Source organism: Ictidomys tridecemlineatus, chromosome 6 (assembly GCF_052094955.1).
Source record: "Ictidomys tridecemlineatus isolate mIctTri1 chromosome 6, mIctTri1.hap1, whole genome shotgun sequence".
NCBI lineage: Eukaryota > Metazoa > Chordata > Mammalia > Rodentia > Sciuridae > Ictidomys > Ictidomys tridecemlineatus.
Window position 1 is genome coordinate 199,425,727 of NC_135482.1, and position 12,454 is coordinate 199,438,180.

The 12,454-nt window shown below is 62.0% G+C and overlaps 1 protein-coding gene across 20 annotated transcripts in view; it reads left to right on the forward strand.

Annotated features, from left to right (window-relative positions):
* Positions 1–12,454, forward strand: part of Mcf2l (MCF.2 cell line derived transforming sequence like) — a 96,603-nt gene that overhangs the window by 64,196 nt on the left and 19,953 nt on the right. For all 20 annotated transcript variants that reach the window (XR_013423542.1, XM_040281731.2, XM_078016353.1 and 17 more), the window contains 7 exons: positions 2,328–2,447; positions 4,806–4,922; positions 5,390–5,539; positions 6,349–6,473; positions 7,301–7,415; positions 11,715–11,834; positions 12,157–12,348. Coding sequence is in view for 19 of the 20 variants with exons in the window: in XM_040281731.2 (XP_040137665.2) it covers positions 2,328–2,447; positions 4,806–4,922; positions 5,390–5,539; positions 6,349–6,473; positions 7,301–7,415; positions 11,715–11,834; positions 12,157–12,348 (939 nt within the window). In the remaining variant the exon portion in view is untranslated. The remainder of the gene's footprint in view (positions 1–2,327; positions 2,448–4,805; positions 4,923–5,389; positions 5,540–6,348; positions 6,474–7,300; positions 7,416–11,714; positions 11,835–12,156; positions 12,349–12,454) is intronic.

Here is a 12,454-nt window from a genome sequence, read left to right on the forward strand (position 1 = left end):
CACACTCCCCCCGGGGCCGTCAGCGTCAGTTCCTCTGCACACTCAGCTGTGTGTCCCCTCATGCCGATGTACGCCGTGTGGCCGGTGTAGCCACAGACACTCAGGAAATTCACATGGACCATGGTGACAGAGGCATGGTCAGCAGGCACAGAGGGCAGTGACCACAGTGCTGCTGTCAGTAGACTCCCTTGCCTGCCCTCCTGGGGACTCAGGCCAAGGGGTCTCGTTGTGGCCCTGCTGACGCTGGCCTCGTGCGAGCATGTCCATGCAGACCTCCAGCACCAGGTGGGGCGCCCAGGAATGGTTGGCGCTGCCCATTTCCACCCAGCAAGCTGCCCCGAGTCAGACCCACAGGTCTTTGTTAACGCTGAGGCACAGACTTTCAAAGGTGTGTTTTTAAACTCGTTATTTTTGGGTACAATCAGAAATGTAACTGGTTAGGTTTCAGGTGCCATATTTGAAATTATATAACATAAATGTGGTTTTGAGCCCTAAGAAAAGTAGAGTGCTTGTTTGTTTCTGTGTTCACAGGACTAAACGTGCTCTACCACTAAGTTACACCCCACCCTGTCATTTCTTATCTTGAGTCAGGGGCTCACGAGTGCCCAGGCTGCCCTGGAGCTTGGAACCCTCCTGCCTCAGCCTCCCGTGGTGCTGGGACCGTGGGTGTGCCCGCAGCGTCTGGCTTGGCCAGGACGTTCTAAGCAGTCTCCCCACGGCAGGGTCTCTGTTTCCAAGCTAAGCCTTGAAGGCCTGGGGTGCTCTAGAACCCAGTCAGCACCTATTCTAGCTCCTCGGTGGCTCTTCCGGCCCTCACCTCCTGCACCCGTCCCAAGTCCATCAGGATCAGCCCCAGAGAAAGGACACTGTTTTCATGTTGGGTGGAAACCCGTGGCCTTTAAGATGACTGGATGGTCAAGTAACTTACTACACCATTGCCCGGGCTTCGGCACCCAACACCCCGCTCAGTTCTGTTTCTGTGTCGTGATTCTCGGCCCCTTCTCCAGCTGTAATACAAATGGGGGGTCCAAGCACTGGCACCTGCAGGTGCATCTGTGTGGTCCAGTGGGGTCAGCTGCACAGTGACAGGCCTGGTTTTAGTGCCGAGTCACACACCACGGGGAGAGCCCAACCACTTGAGTAGCTCTGGCCAGGAGGTACAGCCTCTGGTCCTGGCGGCTCTGTGACCTCCTCGTCCAGGGTCTCAAAGGGCACTGCAAAAGCCTATGTCCTGAGAGACATGTCGTCAGTCATTCACTTCTGACCTCCTTCTAGACTCTGGCTCACAGGCCCAGAGCTCTGTCCCCCTGGCCAGTGTGGCCGGGCCACCAGCGTTGGCCCAAATGTCTGGTGTGGCCCGGCCCAGGGTCAGCGTTAGTGGTGAGTCGGGTCCTTGCCGTCTCAGTGTCCTCTGTGTTCAGGCCTCAGGGCTGTGCGCTCTTTCTGACCTCTCTGTTCTGCGAGTCTCTTGCCTGGTCATCCAGAGAGCAGACTCTGCCCTTCAGAGATTCCCTGTGGGCCTGGGTCTCCCTGGAGACCTGGTCTCCCTGGATCTCAGCACCTGGACCCTCCTGCCTCCGTGTGCGTCCGGCATGGCTGTGCTGCTGTGTCTCACTCTGCCAGGCACCGGCCAGACCATGTGTCCCTCCCCAAGTGTGACAGAGCAGACCCACTTAATCCCCATTTCCAGGTGGGGAAACTGAGGCACATAAAGTAAAGTGATGTCCCCAAAGTGACACGCCTCGTGGTGACCAGGCACACTGTGACCACTCGGGGGTGTGCTCGCTGGGGCGTAGACGTCTTATTTCTGTGTTAGGTGGTGAGTGTCTATTCTCTGTAGCTGTTTTGGACTCGTTTGCCCCCAGTTTCCTGGATTGTTGTAACAAAGTGCTACAGATTGATGGTCACTCGGAAGTCCACTCTCTGTCGTCTGGAGGCTGGGGTGTGGGGTTCAGCGTCACAGAGCTGGTTCCAGGGAGCGTGTCCAGGCTCCCTCTGCTGGTCACGGGGTGGCCAGCAGCCCTGAGGTTCCTCGCCCACAGGAGCGTCTGTACTCTCCGCCTCCATCTTCACAGGTTCTCCCTGTGAGTGTCCAGCTCCCTTCCTCTGCACACACTCACGCTTGTCGGGCTCCCCAGTGACTGCGTGCCTCTGGGAAGACCCCACCTCTGCAGGGCTGGGCCTGCAGAGAGCCCGTGACACCGTAGCCGCCCTGACTCTTCAGTCATGACCAGCACACGAGCCCCCCATGGTCAGCTGCCGTGTAAGTGGGACCCTTGGCCCCAGCTATCCACCGAGATGGCCCAGGCCCTTCTCCTGTCCCGCAGGCCTCTTTCCCAGCAAACCTGCAGCTGGTCCTTGTTCTCCGCCCGACGGGGTTTTTCCAGCGGACTCTCTCCGAAATCGCCTTCAAGTTCAACAGAGATGACTTTAAGATGAAGGTGCCGGTGAGTACCCAGGGCCCCGTGCTGTCAGCAGCCCTGTGGCCGGCTCCTCCTCCCCTGCCCCCACCCAGGCTGCAGGTCCCCCACTCAGCCAGGGCCTTGGCTGGGCCACCTGGAGAGCAGCTAGAAATAGGACGTCCTACTCCTAGCCATGAGCTGGGGACACAGCCCAGGTTCTGCCAGTGCTGGGGAAGAGGGCTGGGGTGGAGGGAGCGAGTGTCCCCAGGGAGCCCAGGCTCCCTGCACCAGGCCAGCAGGCACCCCTGTGTCACCCTTGTGCCGCCCACAGAAGGGACGCTGAAGCACTGCTGCACCGTCCTCTAAACACAGGCTCTGGGAAGTCCTGGAGGCCTGGTGGTCAGCCACTCAGTGCACTCCCTGTGGGCAGCTGTCCAGGGCCGCTGAGCAGCAGCCCTGTGAACGCACTTCTTTCACAAACAGAGCAAGAGTCAGGGGCTAGGCCAGGCCCCGCTGAAGACCCCAGGAAAGCCACCCAGATGGCTTCAGGGAAGTGAGGGACCCAGGCAGTGGGTGTTCCAGGGCCACGGGCAGAGATGCCGCTCTGCCCCACCCCACTAGCCCCTGCTGCCCCTCACATGCTGCTCCCTGGCCGTCCTCTGCTCTGGACAAAGCAAGAGCCCTTCTCTAAGCAGAATGGGGAGTGTGGGGCTGAACCCTCCTGTCCCCATCTGTGTGCCTGGCCATACCCACCTCCACAGTGGTCCTCCCTGAGGATCACCCATGCCCAGAGGCTGTCGTGGACCCGTGGAGGGACAGGCCGTCACTCTGCAAAGCCCGAGGCCCAGTGAGGCTGCATGGGTCTGGGTGGGCCAAGCGGTGGGGCCTGGAGCAGCGGGCTCCGTCTGAGGTGTTTGGGACCGGCTTCCTGAGCTGAGGAAGGGCAGAACCGCAGGTGGGGCCTCTGGCCCAGTCGGGGCAGGCAACCTGTCTGTGGCCTTGTGATGCACATCACCGAGGGCGGCAAGTGAACCATGGTGACAGCAGACTGCGCCCTGGGATGTGTCACAGGAGCAAGACAGGGGGCCTGCTGTCCCTGTCGGACGGCTCTGCCGACTGGCACCTCCTGTGTGTGAGCAGGTTGTCAGGACCGGCCCATGAAACCCTCCCTGGCATCTGCAAACTCCCAGGCCCTCTTTAGAGGGGACTTGGGAATTGTAGCAAGGTCGTCCGAAGGACACGGACCTGCGAATACCTGCAGGGCTGTGTATGGAGAGACTCGTAAGCCCAGCCGCGGGCTCCTGTCCCCTCGGGGTTGAGAACACACAATTCCTGGGCAGGGCGTGACTGAGAGGCAGGAGTCGTGGAGGAGGGGACCATGTCCCTGGGCTGCCCAGGCCAGCCCTGAGCCAGGGTTATCTGGCAGCCAGTGAATAACTTCACTAGAAGAACACAGAGAGAAGCGTGAGCTCCACTGAGCACTGTTTCTAGGCGAAGCTGAGACACAGGCCCAGACAGGGTCCTGCACGTGGCACCTCCCCAGCCGTCTCTGCAGTGCAGCTCCGCGGTGGCCACCCTGTGCCACCGGGGCCTCCGCAGCGCCCCGCCCTCACCTGCCCAATGCCAGGGGCACGTCCCCTCTGTAGCAACCCTAAGTGTCTCCAGGCTCCTCACATGTCCCTGGAAGTAAACGGACCCCAGACAAGAGCCCCCTCCAGCCAGTGCAGTGGCTTAATAATTCATGACGAGGTGTCCACTGACGTGTCAGCCGAGCCTCCGCAGGCCTGGCCGGTGGTGCCCATCTGCCAGCCCTCGAGGCCCAGGTGACATTTCCATCTGAAACGCGTGGACTGGAGGACCTGAGAAAGGGAAGAGGCACAGAGGGGCGTAAGACAGGCCGCGCCGAGGAGTCCACTCGGCCGTGGAGCCACAGGCTCCCAGGAAGGGGAGCTCGGGGCCCGTCAGACACTCTCCAGTGTGGTGGCCCGACTCTGGGGCTGCGTTGGTCCCCGTCAGCTCCCATGAGGACCTCGTGGTGTGTCCAGTGAGAGGGACGAAGGGTTCCTTCTCTGCCTGAGAGCGCCGTTGGCTGGCATGCCGAGTGTCCCTGGCAAGACACCCATCACATGTCATTGTCCCTGCCTGCCGGGCTCTCTGTTGAGCCTCTGCGTGTTCCTGGTCAGACCCATCACTGGGTGCCCACTTGGCGGATGAGGAGGTGGAGACGGAGGGAGTAAGCGGCTCGCCCGGTCAGCCAGCTGCAGGGTGGAGCTGGGATCAGACCCTGGCCTCTCTCCTGCATGGCCGTTCGCCACCAGCCCTGCCATGGCCGCGGCCTCCAGGGCAAGTGGCCGCCGCCCCGGTATGCAGGGTGTTCTCCTCATGGGCCTCTGTGTCCTCCAGGTCATAATGCTGAGCTCAGTGCCAGAACTGCACGGCTACATCGACAAGTCTCAGCTGACCGAGGACCTCGGAGGCACCCTGGACTACTGCCACTCCAGGTGGCTGTGCCACCGCACGGTGAGTGGGTCTGGGGGCTCTGGGGGCTGCGTCCTTGCTGACCCACAGCTAACCCAGCAGAGCGGCCTTTTCCAAAAGCACATTCCCATTACCAAGTTTTCTTCCCTGAGATGAGGAGATGGTCTCAGTGGACCTTAGTCATCGTGAAGAAACGGCATGAGTAATAAGTTTGGGAGTGGCTTTATCTGGGCTTGGAGACACAAGAAGACAGAGAGCCCCAAACCGCGCGTTGTGTACTGTGACTCTCACACTTCTCTCCACAAGGAGGGAGGGAGGCAGGGAGCCCTGCAGCTCGGGATGACTAGGGGGTGCCCGTGCTGGTAGGGCCTGCCCGGTTCGTTTCTGAGGACTCGCAGGAGGGCGCTTGCTGCCAGGTGCCTCTGCGGGTCTCCCCTTCTGAGGGTGGTCAGGTGTCTGCTTTCAGAGCGTAGCGGTAGGGCTCCCTGACCTCTTCTCCCTCCTCCCAGGCGATCGAGAGCTTCGCGCTCATGGTGAAGCAGACGGCTCAGATGCTGCAGTCCTTCGGGACTGAGCTGGCGGAAACAGAACTGCCCAATGACGTCCAGTCGACCAGCTCAGTGCTCAGCACCCACACCGAGAAGAAGGACAAGGCGAAGGTACTCTAGCACGGGGGGCGGAGCTCAGACCACGCAGCCGTCCTCCCATGGACGCGGGGTGTGGGGCAGCTCAGGCAGACCAAGGTGCGAGGGCTCTGAGTCCTCCCGGCACCAGGGAGCGCCAGTCACACCCTCCCAAGCAGCCCCAGCACAGGCCACGCGTGTGGTCACGGCCGGGGGCAGGGGGGCTGTGCATCCGCTCCTGTCCAGCAGGGGCCATGAACCCCGAGGACAGGTTGGAGGCAGGCCGCTGGGTCTCCAGTCCTCCGCCGGAGGGTGCACCAGGCAGGATTCCTGCCCAGCTCCCTCAGCAGCAGCCACTGGGCGGCGGAGACAGAGGGGGTGAGCCACTCTCTAAAATGCCCGGCTCTCGCCCGCCACTGACTCTCTGGGGTGAATACATCCTGCGTCACTTGCACCCTGGGCAGTGTCACGTTGACAGCTTTGAAACAACCGTGCCGATGGCTGTGACCTGGTGTGTCCACGGGCTGCACCCATCTCTGCCAGGTGGACTGTCATTCCAAGCTGGGCCTGGTGCCCCGCATAGCAAGGCGGCCGTGAGAGGGAGGGCAGGGGCCAGGTTTCAGTTACCTTCCCGTTCCCTGACGCCCAGGGGCCTGCAACCCTACCCGTGCCGGCAGGCGTGCGAGTCGGCCCCGCCTCCCTCCTGCCCGGGTGCGAGTGGGACTTGGGAGCAGCCACGGCAGAAGGGAGGGATTTGTCCGCCGTGCAGGACGCCCAGGTCTGCTGGCTCCCGGCCTGCGCCGAGTGCCGGCTGCGGGCTGCAGTGTGAGGCTGCCTCCCCACAGGAAGACCTGCAGCTGGCCCAGAAGGAGGGGCAGCGCCTCCTCGAGAGCCTCAGAGAGCCCCTGGCGGAGAGCACCGCGCACAGCGTCAACCAGGATCAGCTGGACAGCCAGGCCACCGTGCAGAGGTGAGGCCCGGCACCCTCCCTTGCCCTGCCAGGCCCGGGCAGCAGAGCCCGCACAGCCTCTGTGGACCTAAGAGCCCAGGGTGGACCCCCTACCCCGCTGTGGGTGGGAGAGACACTGGAGGGGCCTGGGAACAGTGCCTGAGGCTTCTCCACCCCACAGCCCGGGCCTCGAGCTCAGCCTCTGGTGAAACGGGCATCTTTCACTGCAGAGGGTGGGACCTGTGCGTTTCCCTGGGCCTCAGCCTGGGGACAGGGCAGGGCAGTGCTCCCCACAGTGGGTGTCGCGAGCCAGGGTGTCGCCCCCCGAGGTGAGGAGGGGCCAAGCACCTGTGTGGAGCCTCACCCAGCAGTGCCATGGCCGCGGCCCACCTGGCACGGAGGCGGATTCTCCTGGATTTGCTGCCTGGTCTTCTCCCACCTGGCCCTGGTCACATGCAGAGTAGGCGTGCTGGGCTGGGGATAGGGGAGGCCCATGGAGGACGCCCACCGAGAGCTGGTGCAGGACCCACCGGAGGTCCAGCCAGCTCCGTGGTGGACACTCCTCAACTTCCCGAGGAATCAGTGTCCTCCTCTGTCAAGGAGGCCATCCGAGAACACCCGCAGGTGGGCGTGGGGAGGGCCAGGTGGCCAGGTCCCACCAGAGCTGTGCTGGGAGCCGGGGTCCCCAGGTCCCGAGGACAGCGGCAGCAGACCCTGCCCCCCCCCCCGCCCAGCCCTGCCGGTCGCAGCCCACTCCTCCGCTCTGGTCGGGTGAAGGGCCCCGGCCAGGCCTGGAGATGAGGCCGCCCACGTCGCCCTGGAGCCTCTCAGCCACCTCCTCTCCCCAGGCTTCTGGCCCAGCTGAATGAGACCGAAGCGGCCTTCCATGAGTTCTGGGCAAAGCATCAGCAGAAGCTGGAGCAGTGCCTGCAGCTCAGGCACTTTGAGCAGGGCTTCCGCGAGGTGAGTGTGAGCTGCGGCGGCTGCAGGCCGCGGGGCTGAGAGGCCAGGCTGCAGGCTGCGTCTGCACACAGCACACCTCCAAGAAGCCTGGGCGCTGCGTTCTGCAGGGACCCGAGGAAGGCTTCCAGAGCAGGAGGTGCCTCTGTCCCACTGTTTCCTTAGGGTAGGTACAGTCTGCCTGCGGTTGTCAGGAGCAGCCCAGGTGACCCCTGGACCTTTGCCCAGCTCCCGTGGTGACCACCTGCAGCAGGGCAGGGCAGCCAGGACCCTGAAAGCTGTGCTGTCAGGACACAGGATCCTGCCCCTGTAGTCACACTGCCTCATCCCTTCTCCCACCACCGTGGCCTCTCTGAGTGCCCCTGGGGACTGGCTTCTCTCAGGGTCGTCCTGGAGGGTCGCCCAGTTTGGGCGTGTACCCTTCCTGTTGATCCTGAGTGTCTGCCACGGTCATACACACCCTCGCCATCCACCTGCTGGACTTGGAGTGCCCCTGGGGCTCTTCTGCTGTGGACACCCACACCCTGGCGCCGGTAGGGACACACTCTGTAGAGACTGCTCAGAGGGCCACATGTCCAGTGTGTCAGAAACCGCTGGTTTCCAGAGGCGCCACAACACTCGGGTTCCACGGTGGCCTGAGCCGTCCAGTCTGTACCCATCCTCACCAGCCTTCCCCTCACGTGGGCGTTCTGTGGGCGCCACCAGCGCCTAACCCTTGAGACTTGAGCATCCTCTGCTGGGCGCGCTTCCTCGGCGCCCCCTGGTGGAGGTCCCCGAGAGCCATGGCCATGCCCTGCCTGCATGGTTTGCTTGAGTTCCTCTTCTGCTCAGGTTTGAGAGTGCTCTGCGCCCCTCAGATCCCAGCGCCTGGTCGGATCCTGGTCCGCACGTGTTCCCCAGCCGGGACCTTGTTCTCTGTTTCCCTAATAGGACCTTTTATATTGTTTTGATTTGATGACATCCGACTTTCCTTTTATGGATCACACTTTTGGTTTTCAACTGCGAATGTGTCCCCCTAAGCTGTGTTTCCTGAACTCTGCTTCCCTGCTGAGGTCCTTGGTCTGTGTTTTGAGAACCAGAGCACGGCTCTGTCCTCCCCTGGGTGTCCAGTTGCTCTGCGCTGCTTGCTGGACAGCCTAGCTTCCTTACCTTCCATTTGGGTTTTTAAAGAGTCTTGTCTATTTCTACAAAAAGCTTTGCTGGGAATTGTGTTAGGCCTGCATTTGGGGGTGAGGGACGTCTCCGAGCCTCCCAGGCCGCCCGCAGGTTGTCCTCACCACCGGTTGGATCGACGTCTGTCCTCGGTGCGTGCAGTCCTCAGCACCCTGGGTCAGGACGTCTCGAGTCCGAGTCGGTGTAAGTTCTGCAGGCTCACACAGCCGGGCGGTGCGTTCATTCCAGTGCGCGTGGTCACTGTTGGGTGTAGGGATGCGGGTGCGCTGCGACCCCACTGGACGCCTACTCCAGCATTCTCTGGGGAGCCCGAGAGTCTCCATCGTGTTTGTGCAAAGACGGACGCTTCGTTTTCTTGCTCTTTGACTTTCACACTTTTTATTTCTCTTTCCCTGTGACGCTGACCAGAGCTTTCCTCCATTGGATGAGAGTGGTGGGAGACAGGGGTGGACGTCCTGGCCTTGCCCCCAGGCCCGGGGAAAGATCTGGTCTCCACTGTGGGTGCCCTCTGTCAGGTTGAGGAAGCGTCCCTCTAGTCCTCTTCTGTGAGAGATTTTAAAATCACAAAGGGATGCTGCGTTTTCTCAAATGCTTTTCCCCGTTGATTGAGGTGATCATGTGATTTTCCTATTGTAACCTGTTGATATGACTAATTGTATTGGTTGAGCTTCAAATTCTGGATCAGCCATGCATCTCGGAAACACATCTACTTGGCCGTGGTGTGTGGTCATCGTAGGTGTTGTTTAGTTATTGCTGGAGTGTATTTGAGAATATTTTGTTAAGAATTTCTGCGTCCATATTCATGAGGATGGAGTTGTTCTACGATTTTTTTCTTTCTTTTTCTCTTTTTTTTAAGACCTGTGGGTCGAACTCAGGGCCTGGTACATGCTAGGAATTGCTCTACACTGAGCTGCACCCTACCACTTTTTTTTTTCTTTTTTGAGATAGGGTCTCACTCAGTTGCTGAGGCTAACCTGGAACTTGCCATCCTCCTGCCTCAGCCTCCAAATCTGGGGTTCCAGGGGTTCACCGCCATGCCTGGACGTCCACAGCGTTCTTTATTCTGCTTCCCCCCTTTCTTACAATTGTCTTTTTCTGGTTGTGCTGTCAGGGGAGGGTCGACTTCGTAGGATGAACTGGGACGCTGGTCTCAGGTGTTCTAGAGGACAGTCACAGATGGTCACCTTCACAGTCGGGGGCCGTGCTCCGGGACAGCCTCCCACAGCAGGAGACGCCTTCGAGAGCTGTCCTCACAGCCTGCCATCTCCGCCCAGTTCACCCTGGATGGACGTGCAGCCTGCCTGGGACTGGTCCTCTCCGTCCCTCGTCTGAGGCTGCTCCTAGCCTTCCTTGGGCCCCTGCGCTCAGGCCCGCGGTGGCTGGTTCAGCCTCTGGTCTTGGTTGTCACGTCCTCTCCCTCGGTGTTTCTGGGACCTGTCGCACTCGTCTTTCAAAGACCAGGTCTTCACTTCACCGGTTTCTCGGTTGCTCCCTGTTTGGGGTTTAGTCGATTTCCTGCTTATCCTTATGAACCATTTCTCCTGATGGCTTTGAGTTTATTTTAGTTTTCTCTTTCTGGGTTCTTGAGGTGAGAGCTTACACTATTTATCTGAGAATATTCCTCTTTTCTGATGTGCACATTTAAATCTCCCCGGAGCCATGGGTGACTTGCTGGTATCGTGGGCTCCGTTCCCACAGGATCAGAGGTTCCTCTGAGGTCCAGCCTAGCTGCTGTGACCAGAGAGCAACACCAGTTCTTGGTGAGGTGTGTCCTGTGGCCCAGGACACAGACCCCCACGTGAGTCCCGGCAGGCACTTGGAGGGGGGTGTGTCCTGGCGTCAGGCGGAGTGTCCCTGCACGTCTACAGGCTCCCACTGGATGGTGGACGGGGTTCGGCAGCCCCGTCTGGTGGATGTGAGCCGTCCAGAGGTCCTGGCAGCCTGCAGCTCGCGGCCCCACAGCCTCTGCTCACACTGTGCAGCTCTGCCGTGCGACGCACTTGGGCTTCCGTGTCACGGTCACAAGCTGCCCCGGCTCTGCCTCCCATGTCCCACACCCCCTGCCTCCCCTGGGGCGGGTGGCATGTTCCCGTCCTTCCACTTCTTCCTGCCCCTTCTGCTGTGGCTGAGGTGAGAGTCTCATGCGTGGGCTCGAGTGGTTGTGTTTCCCAGCCCCTGCTGCCCGGCTGAGGGTGCTGGCCAGGTGTCCTGCGTCTGGCCTACGCCTGCGCTCTGTCCCCGGGCTCTGCTTTCACAGCAGCCTTGTGTAGAATCCGCTCAGCTGTCTGCAGGGGTTTCTCTCCACAGCTCTGTGGCCATGGTTCTGGGTGCTGAGCGGAGGTCTCACCGCACACGTGCCATGTCGTCACCTGTGGCCCACGACACACACACACATCCCCCACTCCCCGTCGCCCCTTGCTCGCCGCGCAGAGACCTTGAACCGCTGCTCTGAGTTGCTGGCCCTCATCAGCACAGGACGAGCTCGGGCACATATCCAGGGAGCCAGGAGGGAGGCCTGTGGCCCTCACGCGTCTCCACGTGCTGGCCCCCCGGAGCCCCGGCTGAGAGGGGACCCTGTAGCTGCCAGGACTCCGACCACTGCCCGTGCCTCCGACGTGGCCCCGGTGTCTGCTCCTGGCTGGGCTCCCTGGGGAGGCTCACCTGCAAGCCTCGCGCCCGGGCGTGCTCACCGCTCTCCCTCCCCTGCTGCCCGCGTGGCCTTCTCGGGAGCCGGGCCTGGGAGGCGCTGCTGGGGGATCGGTCAGCACCCTGCCCACCCTGGGTCTCAGGACCAGCTCCTGAGAGCTGGGTTTGAAGGGGGACGCTGGGGAGAAGCGGGCAGGCCTTCCACACATCAGGGTGGGCAGCCTGCCGTCTTCCTGCCAGCGCCAGGCGGGAAGGGAGTGAGCCACGGGCCTCCTGCGCACGCCGAGACCTGTGGGGGCGAGAGGACACCCACGGTGCCTGGCCCCAGGGGCCCCCCGTGCATCAGCTGAGGAGCCTGGGCCCCTCTGGCAGGCCACGGCAGGGCCACCCGGCAGGTCCCGCAGCCCGCAGACTGTTCCGAGCCTGGCGTGCCCAGATTGGGCTCCCGCTCCCGGGCTCTCTGAGACGGCCCCTCCGTTGCAGGTCAAAGCCACCTTGGACACGGCGTCCCAGAAGATAGCCACCTTCACTGACATCGGCAACAGCCTGGCCCACGTGGAGCACCTGCTGAGGAGCCTGGCCAGCTTTGAAGAGAAGTCAAGCGTGAGAACCAGGCCTGGGCGTGGGGTGGGGAGGTGCCCGGGCTGCAGGAGGTCAGGGCCTGGGCTGTGCTGCCATCCGGGGCACCACGGCAGGGGCACGGGGACCCCATGCTGCTCACCTGCGCGTCAGGGACCCCGACACACGTCCCTCTGAATCCATTCTCAGAACCCTGTGCCTCCTCTGGGCCAGGTCTCTGATGCCTGTCCCCCGGAGCCCAGCCTAGCTTGGGGCGTGAGGTGGCCTTCAGGCACCTGTAGATGCCCCTCCCACAGCCGCACCAGCTCTGAGGGTCAGGTGTTGACTGGGTGGCTGTGTCCTGCAGGTGGCCGTGGAGCGGGCCCGAGCCCTGGCCCAGCAGGGCCAGCAGCTCATCGAGAACAAGCACTATGCCGTGGACTCCATCCACCCCAAGTGCGAGGAGCTCCAGCACCTGTGCCACCAGTTTGCCACGGAGATCGGCAGCAGACGGGCGCTTCTCAGCAAGTCCCAAGAGCTGCACCGCCTGCTGGAGACGGTAGGGGTCAAGCCACACGCCCCGGACCACTGACCCCTGGGCTGGCTGCTCAGGCACCGGCTGCAGAGTCCCCTCGCCCTTCCTCTCTGTGTTCCTCCTCCTTGTC